This window comes from Microtus oregoni, unplaced genomic scaffold (assembly GCF_018167655.1).
Source record: "Microtus oregoni isolate MIOR12 unplaced genomic scaffold, Mior012 000001F_ref0000356, whole genome shotgun sequence".
Lineage (NCBI taxonomy): Eukaryota > Metazoa > Chordata > Mammalia > Rodentia > Cricetidae > Microtus > Microtus oregoni.
In genome coordinates, this window is record NW_024543060.1 from 76,853,260 (window position 1) to 76,870,000 (window position 16,741).

The following is a 16,741-nucleotide window of genomic DNA, read 5'->3' on the forward strand; positions in this document are numbered from 1 at the left end:
TTTATTCAGCCAGGCAGTGGCTATTAGTCATTCTAATTTCTTAAATCTTAGTTCTCATTTTTTTTTGTTTCAGGGCAGGTATTTTAGGTTAAAGGCAGTGGTGACTATTAAACACTTGACAGAAGGCTTTTCCAACAGCTACCCCAGCATTGGTCCTTTTAAGCATTTTTCTGTTTTTTTTATTAGAATTTCTTGACTTTCTAATCATTTCTATAGTTCTTGATTTTAAAATGTTGATCTCCAAGTAAAACAGGTAACTCCCAACAATAGAGGAGGACTAGCACATCAACTCCTAAGCCTGCCGGTGCATGGTGGCTTCAACCCAGCTCCACCCCTTTCTGATTTGATCTTAACTTTACTCTCTATGAAACCATGCTTAAATTAGTATTTCAGTTAATAAATCCCCATCTTTCAAGAAACCCCTCTTCACATATCTATAGGCTTAAATGTTAACCTGTTTTTATGTGTTATTTTTGCCGGTATAGGGAGTTTGTAGGATATCACATCACTCTTAAGTTGCAGTAACCTCAAACTAATGATCCTCCTTTTAGAGAAATGGATGGCACGAGCTGTAACAATCTTATCCTCACAAAGCTGATCTGCAATAGTCTCAAAATTTCAAGCTCGTTATTACTTATCCCACATTTATTGCAGAGTGTAATTCAGAGTGAGTTACTGCCAAATCTACCTTTCTGTGTCTTTTCAGTAATTTCAGCAAAGAGAAAAAATGATTACCTGAGAATGAATACACCTGTTTGCTTGAATATATCAGGAATGAGTGTTATTCAAAGTCCTAACTGTTAAAATAGATGCAACTTGCACTTACTGTATTTCTATAACTTTGTTTTTTTCCCCTGCTTGAGTAGATTATAGAAGATTCCTTTTAAAAAATACTTTGTGCACACAGAAATCTAAAATCTTTATGATATCCTGTAATTATGGGAAAAGCATATAAAATATAACTAAAAAAAGATCAGGACATTAAATATTGGCTGCAGATCAGTGTTTCCACCGCTTATTTATTATTGTAAGCCGTTACCCCCCTTTTCTAACAGAGCTTGCTTACTTTCCTTGGCAGGTCAGTTTCTTCTGGAAGAATCTCGCCTCACAGAAGCCGCCGAGATGGCAAAGAAAGCAGCCGAACTCGACAGCACTGAGTTTGACGTCGTCTTCAATGCTGCTCACATGCTCAGGTAAGTCCTTGTTTCTGTATTGTCTGAGAATGATGCTCCGGCTTGAAGAAAGCAATTCATTATATTAATTTCCCCACTGCACCACCATAGACTGCACTTTTAAAATGAATCATACTGCCTAGCCAGCTAAAAATTAATAAGAGCTACTTCATTCATTATAATCTATGTGTCCATTGAGCAGGGAAGATGAGCTCTCAAAGCCCAGAAAATTATCGAGATACTTCTACCTACCTTTCCTGTTCCCTTCAAAAATTACTGCAGAAGGAGAACTGTAAATGTAAATTTAATAACTGTCTACTTGAATGTCTCCAAAAGCAAACATCATATCAATTAATAAAATATGTTTCTATGTTTCTGCTATTATAATAAGCATTACTGAGTGTGACATGGGGATATCTTTTAATGTATTGACCATGTGAACAGTTATCAAATACAAATATACTTAAGATACATAAAATACTCAGAATGGCTCCATAGTCAGCACTATTGATGTCTTGAAGAGAAACTTTGTTAAACCATTAAGGCTTGCATCTTCTCGAACAGACTACAAGTAAGACTTTAGCAGTCTAAATATATTGCACTCAATGGGTAGCAATTTCTGGAAATATTTTATGTAGCTTTCTGTTTTTCAACTCAATGAAATGCAAGTATTTGTTGTGTATCAGTTGAGATTCTCTAGAAGAACAGATGTGTACACACACACAGACACACACATACACATGCACACACACACACATAGTAGTTATTAGTTGGCTTCTAGGCTGCGTTCCAGTAGGTTTAATAATGACTGTCTACCGAAGGAAAATCCAAGAATCCAGTAGTTGTCCAGTCCAGAAGTTTGGATATCTCAGCTTGTCTTCAGTGTACAAAAAAATCCCAAAGAAGTAGGCTCTAATTCCAGTGAAGGAATGGACTTGCCTGCCAAAGCAAGCAGGCAAAGAGAAGGTGCTCGCTTCTTCCATGCTCTTTATATAGGCTGCTAACAGAAGGTGTTGTCCAGATTAAAGGTGGATTTTCCCACCTCTGAAGATCTGGATTAAAAGTGGGCTTTCCAATTCAAATGACTTAATTAAGAAATAACCCCTTGCAGATGTTCCCAGCCTCTTGGGTTGTAGTTAATTCCAGATGTGGTCTAGTTAACAACCAAGGATAGCCATCACAGATGCTTGCGGTACAAACTGATTTCTGACCCCTTTGTAGTATCTAAGACTATTAAGGATGTTTTGAAAGTACGCATAAATGTTTTTGGTTGCCTCTTGAACACACTTTGGACAAAATATGTCATAATTAGTCAATAGTTTGCCTAATGTCATTTGGTATATGAAGTATCCTAATAAGTTCTAAGCTGGTTTTGAAATCAAGCCATTCCTCAGGAGCATTGTGTTTGGTAAGCACTATGCTTCCTAGCCAGGAATAACACTTGATGACCCTGTCTGCCTTTGGGCTCAGCAAATCTTACTATGCACGGCCTGTGCCACCATCGCTCAGAGCAGGAAGAGCAGAGAATCTGGGCCTCAGTGTCCTCTTGTTGTCCTGAGTCTGGAATTCCATCTTCTTGAGACTGCATCTTATTGGTGAAACCTGAGTCCTATGCTAAAAAGCAAGTTAGGAGATGAAAGAAGTCTGGGTCTCTTGCTTCTTGCTCGGGACTGTAGAATCCAAATTGTGACTAATTGCAGACTGTGTTTACAGATGGCGATCCTAAGTGGGCAGTCTCGCCTAATGAACATTGACAATGCATGGCGACACTTTTAGGACTTCAAATAAGACCTAAAAAATAATAGATGCTTCCAGATGAAACCTTTTCTTTTCTGTTGTTTTTAAAGCAGATTGATTATCATCAAAGGGAAATATCAAAGGCACCGAACATGTTTGAACTCAGTGAAATCGGGTCTACATAGTTTTGTGAGAGGAAACAATTGAATTAACCATTCTGTTGAAAACATTTTGTGATGAGAATTTGTTGGCTTTGCTGTTTTCTTTGATACAATGGGGATGTTCTATCAGGAACCCACTAAGGCCAGCTGGCCTGGGTCTGAAAAAGCATGGGATAAAACCGGACTTGCTGAACATAGCGGACAATGAGGACTACTGAGAACTCAAGAACAATGGCAATGGGTTTTTGATCCTACTGCACGTACTGGCTTTGGGGGAGCCTAGGCAGTTTGGATGCTCACCTTACTAGACCTGGATGGAGGTGGGCGGTCCTTGGACTTCCCACTGGGCAGGGAACCCTGATTGCTCTTCAAGCTGATGAGGGAGGGGGACTTGATCTGGGGAGGGGGAGGGAAATGGGAGGCGGTGTCGGGGAGGAGGCAGAAATCTTTAATAAATAAATAAATAAATAAATAATTTAAAAAAGAAAAGAAAAGAAAACATTTTGTAGGAAGGGATGTATTCAGTTTTCCGCATCACTCCCAAACTGTCCCAGAACTGGAAGTTGGAATGAGAGTATGAATTTATTTGGTATCTGAGAAGAAGTTAAAAGGCAAGAAAAACACATTTCACCTGGCTCGTAGGCTTTGGTATGAGAGTTTTGTTTCCTTTCCCTTAGTGAACTTACTTGACGAGGCCTAAAGGCAGTGTTGATTCCGGTGTCTCCTGCCTCCTTGGCACTGTGTTGTGCATGCATACCGGACACCCTCCTGTTTCTCCCTGCACATCTGCAGAGGGTACAGTGATATTCTTATAGCTGCAGCCCTAAGGGTTCCATCATGATTTCTCAGAGTTGTCAAAGATGAAATCTAAATGCAGTGTAGTCTGGCTACATATAAACGTCTTTTCATTATCACAGGTGCCCTTCATCTTTATAACTATGTGACTACCCAAAAGCTATGATGCTTTCTAAAAGAGGAAGGATTATAGAAGGTGGCAGATTGTCACATATATAAATCCTAAATGATAATGCCTCTATGGGGTGTTAAAATGCATTCTTTTATGGTAAATCTTGGAAAGTGGGTTTATGAGTTCCTTGTGGAGATTACTCCAACTTTGTATTGATGGAATATTAAACTTCTAAAAATGCTACCATGGACCATGTTTGTCTTCAGTCACACGACTTAGGGAAATATGCTGTTTTTTTTTTCTTTTCTCAGGTATAAGGGTACAAGCTTCCAATGCAGTGGGAAATGTACAACTGTCATACCACCTGATTCCCATTGCTTTTCTAATTTCCAGAACAGAATGAATATATGAGCAGAATCTTTCTACTGCAATTTTTCTGCTCAAACAGCACAGTATTAAATGATTGTATCCTATAGAAACATAGAATTTTGAGGGAATAACTTCTTTATTAGTTCTACTGGAGGTGACACAAAGTTTAAATTCTTACGTGAAAGCAAAACAATTTCAAAGTCTCTCTCTCTCTCTCTCTCTCTCTCTCTCTCTCTCTCTCTCTCTGTGTGTGTGTGTGGGTGTGGGTGTGTATGTGTGTGTGTGTGTATAAAGTTAGTCTTCAATATTTTTTTTTTGGCATCCATGAACTCTGATATCTACAGGCAGAATTTGAGTGTGGTGGTGTGTTTTGTACTATACTGGTTTGTTTAGAGAATGATGACCAACGAAGGCATCCTAGCACCTTTTGATTGCATTTGTGATGCTTTGAACGTTTTAATTGATGTCAGATTCGTTTAAAGTATATGGAAGACCCGCACAGGTTCTAGGTACTAATGTGTAGAAAGAGCATAAATATGTAGAGGTTTTGTTTGTTATCTGAAGGAAAACACTTTAATTATTCCTTCGAGGATGTCTAGGTTGTGCGGTTGCTCCATTAATTTTTTTTTTTATAGAACAAGAACATTGAAAGGTTCACGGCACTTTCAAATTACAGATTTAGCAATGTTTTGAGGTAGTTCCTCTTGCAGCTACATGTAGGTTGGCCTTCAATTCTCTAAGTATCAGAATCTGACTTTGAGCTCCCGATTCTCTTGCATGTAGCTACCTGTACTGGAAAAAGGCTTGTGCCACACAATCATTTTCTCAGTAGAATCTTGTTTATTTCATATTGGTATGGGTTGTAAGGTCTTTAAACATTTGGCAGATGAAGTTGATGGTGGTGGGTACCTTTCATCTCAATGCCTCTTTGATATTAGTGAGTGAAGAAGTCACCCATCGTCCTTGAGAAAATACATGTTCTGATCTAGTGGATTTGACTGGTCCCTGACATTTTACAGTTTTAACAAGTTCCAGGTGATGCTTACAACATTGATTCATCAATCACTACTATGGGCGATTTGTCCTTCTCCCTATCTCCTCACTCATTCTCCCAGTAACTTCTCCCCTGCCTGAAATCCATCGAGAACATAGGCGATAATTTACTGTGTATGAACATAATGGTTCACTATCAACCAGTCCCTCCCTTGTAAATTTTCAGTATAAAACATCATTTACTCCTCCTATATCCAGGCTTGAGTATGTCTTTAGCAGTCCCTAAAGGGTCTGAGACCATGAAAAAAATGGACTCGAAAGTTTATGGGACATGATAAAATGTGTGACCCACGGGGATTATTTCTAAAATTACATCCTGAGCGCTATGGTAGGGTGGCTCAGCAGGCAAAGACTCTTGATGCCTAAGATGAGGAGCTGAGTCCCTTCCCTAGGACCCACACAACAGGAAAGAATGGTCTCGCTCAAGTTGTCCTTCAATGTGCACACATATGTGTGTGTGTGTGTGCGTGAGCATACACACACACTAAATTAAGTAAATGCAAAATAATTAAATTATGTCAGTTTTATAATCACGTATAGTCTCTTTACTTGATACATTTCCTCTTTTCTGATCTCTTTTTTTAAAATGCAGACAAAGATTTATAGGTATTATAACTTTTTGATGTCTTGACAGAGTTCTTCTCTAAGGAGTTTATAAGCGATTTATTTCAGATTTTATGTCCCATTGTTTACATGTGTGAGATTCTGGTTTTGCTATTTGAAGATGTTCCATACGTGTGTGTGTGTGTGTGTGTGTGTTCTGTTTCAGTTTTATTTCCTTTCCTTCTATACAACTTATAGATAGATTGGAATTAGAGTGTAGTTCTTTTTTGAGTGGCTTACAGGCAAGCATCTGGTCATGATAGACAAGAATCTGCAAAGCCAAGCTATTATTTCCATATACATTTATGTTACATGGGCAAACATGCCTCTAGTTTTAAAAAAATTTTCAGGTGACCCTTTGGAATATATTTAGTATGAAGTAGTGGGAACTAAGAATATTAAGTGATTTTTTTTAATTCACAATTATACAATTGTGATTACCTTATCTTTTTTACATATCATTTTATGACTAATGGTCTTAAACCTGTTTCAAATATATTTTTTTCATTGCAAAGTAACATCAGAGATAGAAATTAATTATATAAAATGTGTATGTATTTTTACTAATGTTTTATAGTCTTATGTATATAATGGAATTCTGCAGTATGCAAATTATGAACTTCATGACCTTTGTATTGTCTATTATTACTCTGCTGCTAGAGTCTCACTGATGACAGAAAAATTATTCCAAAGTCAAAAAATAATCACTTTAACTGATCATTTTTTGAAAATTCAGTTACTCAATAGTCTAGTTAATAGGGAACACCTACATTTTCTTCTAGTCCTTTAACATTTTTGGCCTATGGGGGAGAGGTGGTGTGGAGGGTAGGAGATGCTCAATATATATGATGACTAGATATTGTTAATGAGTAGGGGGGCCTCCATCTGAATTTCCCCTTCATTGTGTCTGCTGTTAGTTTAGTTATTCCTTTACTGTCCAGTCACGTGTCTTAACACACTGCTGATTTGAAGACTGAGGGAGATGCCCATCTGGATGAGTGATTTTCTTGCTTCTTATCCGTATCATTACTGGCTATGTAGAGTGGGCTGTAGCCAGAGTGATAGACTGTCTGCATCCGGCCTGGGAGACTTTACTCTTTGAGTCTTATACTTGTGGGAAAACTTGTGAGATTTTATGGTTATCATATCTAACTATGATCCCCTAAAAATAAAGATCAGAAATGAATAAAAGTATCTGGTACTATTTTTTTTATTTTCCCTTATGTTTATATTATTGCTAATAATAGCAATTACCTCATGGCATTATACATATTAGATAAATTACTGGATAGAATTTGTATACTTTTGTCACATTAAGGACATAATGAGTGAAATGACCTTAAGCATGTAGGAAAAATATCTATTTTCAGCTACTTTAAATGGGAGTGTATTAACAGTCCAGGGATTCAAGTCTTACACCCCATCCCTATCAATTTTACTCTGGAGGTGCCTGGCAGTATTTAATAAATTCCCCAAATCACAGAGCAGAGTCCTGCTCATTTCTTCACCTTTTAAAAACTGGATAATGATTTAGTCATTTTTGCAATTAGGACTTGATAAGTATTCCATGGAGTTCTCTTTCAAAGGGAAGTATAAAATATAACCTGTACAATAAAATGGGCTTTGAACACTTCCTCATGAGTTTTCTTTCTTGTCCAGAAAATAAACCAAGAATATTCTGTGCCTAGTACTGACATATTCTTCCCCTGGTTTTCCATGTAGTGTCATAAATACTTTCTGATCAGTAATACAAAAAGACTTTTTAATAATCAAAGCAAAGTTCTATCGTGAAAATTAACTTTGTATGCATATGATGTATAATAAATCCTGTTTTTTCCATTTCCTTTAGAATGTTATCAGTTATAATTCTAGCTTAAATTAGTTCTTCTTATTATTTTTTTTTGAGCATTGACCCAGTGAACTAGTTAATTTTTTATTGCTGTGATAGACTGCCCAGCAAAAGTAGCTCGAAGGAGGCAGAGAATTCTTTGACTTGCAGTTTGAAGAGTTACTAACTATCACGGCTGGGAAGGTATAGGCTGGCCGGAGTTTACTGTGCTGGGCAAACACACTCTCTGTGGTGTGGAAAGCAGAGAACTGACATTAGTTCTTGAGTCATAGTAATATCCACAGCTCTTCCCAGGACATACCACCTCCAGAAAGGCTCCTCCTCCCGAGGTGCCTCAACCTTCTGCTCCACTGGAGGAAACCAAGTAGTCACACACATGAGCCTACAGGGAAATATTTCACATTTACATACAGCTAAGCTGAAAAATATAATTACTTAAAAAAAAACTCTGAATTGTTTTGAAAATTAGTTGCTTGATATCTTAGAAAGAATTTTTGTCTACTGGGGACCTCAGTTTCTCCTTTGATCAGTACCTGCCTTACAAATTGCAGGTTGTCATAGCGGACAATGAGGACTACTGAGAACTCAAGAACAATGGCAATGGGTTTTTGATCCTACTGCACGTACTGGCTTTTGGGGAGCCTAGGCAGTTTGGATGCTCACCTTACTAGACCTGGATGGAGGTGGGTGGTCCTTGGACTTCCCACACATCAAGGAACCCTGATTGCTCTTTGAGCTGATGAGGGAGGGGGACTTGATCTGGGGAGGGGGAGGGAAATGGGAGGCGGTGGCGGGGAGGAGGCAGAAATCTTTAATAAATAAATTAATTAATTAAAAAAAAACAAATTGCAGATTGTAAAGAACAGTAAGGTTCACACTTCTACACTTGGTATCTACTGTCTCATCTCACTTCAGAGCGACTTACTTCCCCGTCGTGTCAAGTTCCTCTCATTTCCTACCTCCATGTTTTTTATATCCCTCCAGAGAAAACCCTGCCGGGGCATGACCTAAAGAATTCTGGTTCAGATTTCCAAATGAATCTGAACCAAAGCGAATCTGTAATTTGGTGGAGGGCACCTTCTTTAAGTACCCTAGTGAGGGAAGGTTTACTATTTCGGACCAGACTTGGGTACAGTTCTTGACATGCTGAGGCTGAACTTTGACATTTATGAGATTATAAACTGCAGTGACACATTGTAACCCGCCACAAGTCTAGCAGAGCCTTGGCTCAAGGTTTCATTTTGCGTTTTGAGTTTTTCTTTTATTTTCTTTACAACTTCCATTAAACAATAAACATAGTAGTGTTTCTGTTTGTTTTTCCTTCAGACATTAGCAAGATAGGCCTGATTCTCCAGAGAGATGTTCTCTTTAATTATTCCTATAATTTATATGTCTGCATGGGGTATGTCTTTATGCCTTTTATTTGTCTTGACCAAAGTGCAAATTCAATTTAATAAGTGAGGCTGATTGGCTTTCTCTTTTAAAGCCTGACTGTGGTTCTCTAATTGAGAGACTTACTCATGGATTCTGATTGTTTCCTTTTTCTCCGTCTTCTTCTTTTTTTTTTTTTTTTTTTGGTTTTTCGAAACAGGGTTTCGCTGTGGCTTTGGAGCCTGTCCTGGAACTAGCTCTTGTAGACCAGGCTGGTCTCGAACTCACAGAGATCCGCCTGCCTCTGCCTCCCGAGTGCTGGGATTAAAGGCATGCACCACCACCGCCCGGCTTCTCTGTCTTCTTGTTGTCTCAAAAGTTTATTAACATTACAGCTTTAAGGGAATGCTATTCCTCCCCACTTTTTTTCTGCGTGTGTGCTTCATGTATATACATGCATGCATGCCTGTTGGCTGTGTGTGGGCACAGGTGTGTATGAGGGTGTACATGTGTTCACATATGTGTGAAGGCTAGAGCCTAAAGCTGGGTGTCTTCCTCTGTTAATTTCTCTATATGGAGAGAAGATATCTTACTTGAACCCAGACCTAACTAATTTGACTAGTCTAGCTTTTTCTGGAGCTCTTTCTCCCCTCCTGCCTTTGCTCCCTGGGGTGACAAACAGACTGCCATGTCCACCTGGCATTCATGTGGGTTCTGAGAAGCCAGACACCCATCTTAACGCTTGTAAACTTTCACATACTGCGCTTTCTCCTAAGAACATCATTGCCTTTTAAAGCAGACCCCATAGCCGGGTAGTGGTATTGTCACCCTGTTGTTAATGGTTTTTATGTCATTAAAATTAAACTTTGCATTTTCCCATAGCTTTAAATCTGTAATCTACATATGTCTTTACTAGATAACAACTCAATTCAAGTGTTTCTTGTATCTTTTTATCTGCCATCTGGCAGGTCTTCTGAAGCAGCATGGTCAAAGGAGAAAAGAAAGAACATTGTGTTTTGATGGCAAGCTGACGTGTGGTGTACCCTGCTGAAAAGCTGACTGAACCTAGTCTTTGGTGATGAGCAGCAAGCAAGTTTATCTGTTAGATTCAGTGTGAATTCCGTTTCTATAAGACAGCTGTGCTATTCCTGGACTTGACTACCAACAAGAAAACCATCTCTGGCTATAGAAGAGACTAAGAATCCACTGCTAGGCCTGGATAGAGTTTCTGCCTAGCATGGGGAAGACTCTGGTTTAATACCCAGTACAAACCCCAAAAGATATCTCTGTGGTTTTAATTATCAAAATACAGTCTAAACCTAGTGACTGTACAAACTATGATAAAGCATTATATTATTGTAACTGTTTGTGGGAAAAGTCTGGCCTGGGCATAGCCTCATTTCTTGTGCCATTGTGAGTGAATTCTGGCTACCCCTTCATTATTATTTCTTTACATTTTTCTTTATTTCATCTTGTTTTTGTCTGAATTAAAAATCAAGTGCGAGCATCCAGTTTTCTGAGCTTAGGTCATGTGCCCTCACTGGTGACCAGAATGCAAGGAGAGAAATAGTCTGAGATCTGTGTTGTGCATGAGCTTGTGTGTGTATGCTTGCATGTGTGCCTGTACATGCATGTGTGTGCGTGTGTGTGTGTGTGTGTGTGTGTGTGTGAGAGAGAGAGAGAGAGAGAGAGAGAGACAGAGAGAGAGAGAGAGAGAGAGAGCGATAAAGGGACCAAGAGAAAGAAATAGAAAACAGAATAACTTTCTACAGAAAAATACTCACATGCAATCTGTGTATATGAATGCACACGTGTGTGCATGTGTGCCCATGTGCACACAGACAGAAGCCCGAGAAAGACACCACTCCCCACCTCAGTGTTTGGAACAGAGTCTCTTACCTACAGCAGAACTCACTGCTTAGCTAGACTGGCTGACCAGTAAGCATGCAGCATCCTCCTGTGCCTGCGTCCCATGCTGAGATCACAGACAAGCATTGCCATACCATGAGGGGTTGTGGGTTCTAGGAACCTGAGTTTAGGTCCTCATTATTTCACAGCAAACTCCTAAACTTTAGAGCCATCTCTAAAGTTTAATTACTTTGTTTCTAAAATGTTATTAATTTTAGTTAGCATAAACCAATTGGTTTCATGATATTCTCACACATATACCATCATATTTTGTTTCTATTTATCCCTGGCACTAACTACCATCTCATCCTCAACTCTCTCCCTGCATAGTTCTCTTTATGTTTCTATGTCTTATATATAAGTATATATGTGTATTAACATATATGTATATATATGTGTGTGTGTATAAAATGAATATATAATTTCTTAAGTCTCACAAATATTCACTATGTTTATTTTTAAAGTAAACACATAGGGGCTAAAGAGGTGATGATTTTGAGGATTTATTGCCTTTGCAAGGTACCCAATTTAGGGTCCCAGCACCTATGTCCTACATCTCATAACTGCGATAACTCTAGTTCCAAGGAATCTAACATCTTTCTCTGCCTTCTGTGAGAATCTGCATCCACACATTGCACGTAAACTTAGCTAAATATTGACAATTGATTTTTGTTTTAATCTTTTCTTCTGGGTTGTCATTCTGTAACTGGAGAATCTAAGTGTATTATTTGAGTTATCTTGAAGAGGAAAATACTTTTTCCTATGACAAACATGTGAATATAAATTAGCAATACCTAACCAATGGGGTTATGCTAGGTCACCCTTTGTAATACTTTAAAATAATGGTAAGTTCATTTCAAGTTTATTTTTATGGGAACTTACTGCTTAGTCAACGTGGTTGTAATTCTCTTAAGTTTCTGCAGGCTGCTCCTCCATGCTTCAGTTTTAAAATACATAATATAATTATATTTTATTTTTTCTTTGGCAGACAAGCTAGCCTCAATGAAGCAGCAGAGAAGTATTATGACTTGGCAGCTAAACTGAGACCTAATGTAAGTACTTTCTCAATGTCTTCAACCATTGTTGAAGACACGGTCCTAGGGCCTTCAGTGGTGATTGTCATGAATGCTGCCTGCTTTTCCTCCCAGGTTTCTCAGTTGAAGGCCCACTGTTCAGGACCTCTAATCACCAGTTCAAATTTCTTTGTCTTCCTCAGAAATATCTCCCCGCCCCTCCACCCCCCACCCCCGCTTTGTAGATCGTGAAGAACTTTCATTATCTCTTATGGGTTTGATTGTTGTTAAATACCTTTTGTTTGGGTGAATCTTCAGATTAATTCCGTGAAGGCCTTTTTTTTGTTCCTCTGGTGATAAATACTTATTGTTTGTCTCCCACTGCATTTAAACCGTCAGCTGTGTGCCTATTTCAGATTCTAAAATCCTCATTTTTAATAACTCGGCTTTGCAAGTTTATCAATAATGTTTTCATTACAAGTTTTCCCAGGGTAGTTTCGCTTGCAGAAAGGAAGATGGATATAAATTAGGTATCATTACTGTGGGAATGGAATTACTATTTATAAAAAGCCAAAATCTGCTTTTCCAGCAGTCTGAGAAAGCAGGATTTTTCACTGCAGCGAATTCCGGTTCTGAACATTTATTCTCATATACATTCTGCACCACTGTCCAACAGCAAAGCCTTCTCCCCTTCTCTCCCAATGCAGACCGCGCATTTGAGAAGTGCAGTTTTCAAACAGTGATGGAAACCCATGCGTGGGTGCAGTGTACATACAAGAATCGGTCTCATGTCATTAGAGTATGGCGTCTATTGGACAAATAAGTAGAAACGGGCTGCTTTAAGAAGGAGGCAGAAATCCGAGACCATGGGGTATATTAGGGAAGCAGTACGCTCAACTAATTGACAGAGTAGCATGACTCTTTGGAGGTGTAGTCTTTGTGAGAGTAGACACCTATGAGGGACCAGTGTGTGTTTCCCTAAGATTTAACCACGATGAGCTTAACCCTGTATATAAATCTGAAGTTCCATTTATATTTATATTATAATGGACAGAAATATATTAAGGTATCCCTACAAAAGATTTGCATAACAAGAGTGTATGCATGTATTTAAGATTTATGACAAAGGAATCTTCACAAATGAAAGCCCAAAGAAGGAGAGGAAAGGTTTGTGTGTTTTTTGTTTTATTGGTTTTGTTTTGTTTTTAATGGCTATTGGTGTTGAAACACAACTGGCAGACTGAGGAGGGGGATGCAGATATAATAGATGAAGGGGACGGCAGCAGGCTCAGTACACTACAGCATCCTGCTCATTCCCATCCTCAGAGATAAGGACGTAAAGACCTGCTTAGCACTCCCTTCACAGGAGAGAACAGGGAAAAGGCCATAGGACCACCGTGCTTCTCCACTCTTCTCAATTCTCTCCGTCTCCACATATTCAGTTTTCCAAGATACCATGTTCCACGGCAGCTGTTCTGAACCACTTCTTATGGTTACAAGATAACTGAGGAAGTGGCAGGCTGTTTACAACGAGAGGAAATAATCCAAACAGCAGGAGCAATGACGGCTAAAGTGTATTGGACACTTATTTGTCCCTCTCTTTGCTAGGCACGTCACGAGAACTTGATTATTGCAACTCGCAGCTGCTTCTGTGGTCTCGGCGATGCTGAAGGGTGGAGAAGTTAATGCTTCACCTGGCAGCACAAACTTTAGAGAGTCACTTTGTCATTTAGCCTCCTGTAGAAAGCTTAATGGATTTTAAACAGGGTAGTGAGGAGGATGCTGTACCACAAGAGGAAACACACATCATTTATCTGGAAAGCCAACGTAGCAGTCAACTCGTTTACTTGCTTTGTATGTTTACTAAGTATCAAGTACTATGCTAGGCACAAGGCACAGAGCCTCCCTATCAGGAACTTAGTGTCTGAGCAGAAGAGAAGGAATAAACAAGAAAACTATGTAATCTCTCAGGCAGTGGTGTGTGTTTGGAGGAAGATGAAGCAGTATGGGGGTTAAGAATGCAACAGAACAAAACATTTGTAAGTGTTTAAGTTTGATCCCATTGGGTAGTTTTCCAAACAGAAGTGTTAAATAGAAAGTCTTAAGCCTGCAGTAGCTTTGAAGACAAGCAATCAAGGCATTTGTTTTCTTTCTCCATTTGTCTTGCTCAATATAATGTGTTCTAAGCATATGTAAACTACATGATAATTAAGATGAAGTTTTATCCATTGAGTATCAGTCTGCCCCCCCCCCGCCCACGGAGTGTCACTTTTATTTTTGCTGTGTGAATGGTTAAGTGATGGCCTTTATCAGAGTATAATGGAATAGGGAGAAACAAATGTCTGAAACAGAAAAGGGCATCTCTCTAGGTAGCACAGACTGCGGGCCTAACTTGTTGTTTTTTTTTAATGACTACAAAATCATAAAATCAATATTTAATCTCCAAGGCAAAACCTTTTTCCCAAGAGATCCCCAAGTGTTTCATTCCCACGTATGCTACAGATTGCTTTTGAAAATGCATTTTATTCAAACAATCCGTTCCATATCTGGCAAGAGTACTTTCTATGGGATTTCTGATAAAGTTCCCATTTGACAAAAAAAATGATACTATAATTAATAAATCAGCAGCTGTGCATTTTTCCCTATTTATTTTCTAATCGTTTGGGTTTTCAGCTGATACTCTTAGCGTATGTTCGGTGTCACTGAAGCCAGGATGATGGAATTACAAACCATACCAATAGTATAATTCTACTCTGAAACAGAGAACTGTCTGAGCAACTTAATCCTGCATTTGATCTAAATAAAAACACCTGCCTAACATTTTATCTTGCTGCTTATTCCCTTTGTTCATAAAAGCTTTCTTGTCCCTGCCACACTTCATTGAACAAATGCCATTGTCAGTTACCTGACTATATGGGAGGAGAGCTAACGGATATCAATTCTTCTTGCCTAGTTGAACAGCTTCATTTCCTGTTCTTTTTTAGTTTACACATCTGCACAATCAGTCCATCTTACTCTTACTTGTCATAGAATTTCTTTTCCGTTCGCTGGCATAATACCACTGCCAATGTATTCATCAGCGTGCTGTAGGAGGATAACCGAGAGTCTAACAGTGCTTGTGTGATGTCATGGCTGTGCAGCGTGCCTTGTGTGATGCCTCTGATTGTTACCATGTTTAAAAAGTCATCGCTGGGGCTGGAGAGACAGTTCAGTGACTAAGGACATGACTTCACCTCCTAGCAGTGACTTCAGCACCATCTCTAACTCCAACTCCAGGGATGCCCTCTCCTGGCCTCCGTGGGCACTGTGCTCATGGACGCAACCTCTTCTCTCCCCCTCCCCCTCATGTGCATACACATAATTTAAAACAAAATCTTCCTGAGATACACTTCTATCTTAATAATGAACTGTTTTCATTACTTTTAATACGTCCTGCAATTTAATTATACAAAAAGCATATTGTTCTACATCATTTATTTTGAAATGAATTGATCTTTTATAGTGTAGCGCCAGTGAAAAAACAGTAAAATACTGAAAAAGGACTAGATGGTTAGGAATATAATATAGTTTTTTATTGAGTTATATTGAGCTCTACATTTTTCTTTGCTCCCCTCCCTGTCTCTCCCCTCCCCTTCAACTTCTCCCAAGGTCCCATGCTCCCAATTTACTCAGGAGATCTTGTCTTTTTCTACTTCCCAAGTAGATTAGATCTATGTGTGTCTCTATTAGGGTCCTCATTGCTGTCTAGGTTCTCCGGGGTTGTGATTTTTATATTTAGGTTTGTCTGCCTCAGCAGTGTTCAATACGTTCCCTTATTGAAGTACGTAAGTGGAGAATTGTGATTGTTGACAGCACACATCATAGGCATGTTTCTTGCTGCAAAGTCTACGCTGTCTCAAAATCTCATTCTGTTGCTATTGTGGAGAAATTGCTCTAAAAGTAGATTACATTAAAGCATTTTTACAATAAGAAAAGGTTTTAGGGCTTGTCAGTTTTCGTTTTTATAAGTCAGCTGAGCTCTGAGTGGAATCCACCGTGTGACAGTCCTTTTCCATCTGCCTCCCCCGTCCACTTCTGCATATCAAAAACTGCTGACTCCCGAGAAGTAGAGGGAACATTTAAAGGAAACTGCTTTGTTCTTTGATTGGGAACGAAGCCAAAGTCTGCATTATCATAGGGATAAAAGAATTTAATGTGAAGAATGGGGGAATTTGCATGGGACAAAGTCACCTGCCTTTGCTTGACTTCTCATCCACCCTGAAGTCCAGAGGACAAAATGACCTGTGCTTGGGTTTCCAAGGTAGACTTGTTTATGGTCTATACTCATTCCAGTCAATTTTAATTCAAATGTCAGCATTATATATGACTCTATATATCTAATGAAATAGAGCTTCCAAGTTATAAAAATTTAACTCTGACCTTGGGAAACATACAACCTAATGTAGGAAAGCCAGGGGACGGGAGAGCATGTAAATCCCCATCCTCGAATATCAGAGCAGTAAATAATGCTTTCTCATAAGGGCTTCGTGGGGGACATAAGCTGGGTGCTGAATAAATGTGTAGGAGAAATTACTTTCATCTCGGTTGAGCTAAAAGGG

At 38.9% G+C, this 16,741-nt stretch overlaps 1 protein-coding gene across 1 annotated transcript in view; it reads left to right on the top strand.

The window, feature by feature from the left end:
• The window catches only part of Tmtc2 (transmembrane O-mannosyltransferase targeting cadherins 2), a 375,422-nt gene that overhangs the window by 303,104 nt on the left and 55,577 nt on the right, over nt 1-16,741 (top strand). Inside the window, exons 10-11 of the mRNA XM_041670971.1 lie at nt 1,079-1,193; nt 12,119-12,182. Coding sequence (XP_041526905.1) covers nt 1,079-1,193; nt 12,119-12,182 — 179 coding nt within the window. The remainder of the gene's footprint in view (nt 1-1,078; nt 1,194-12,118; nt 12,183-16,741) is intronic.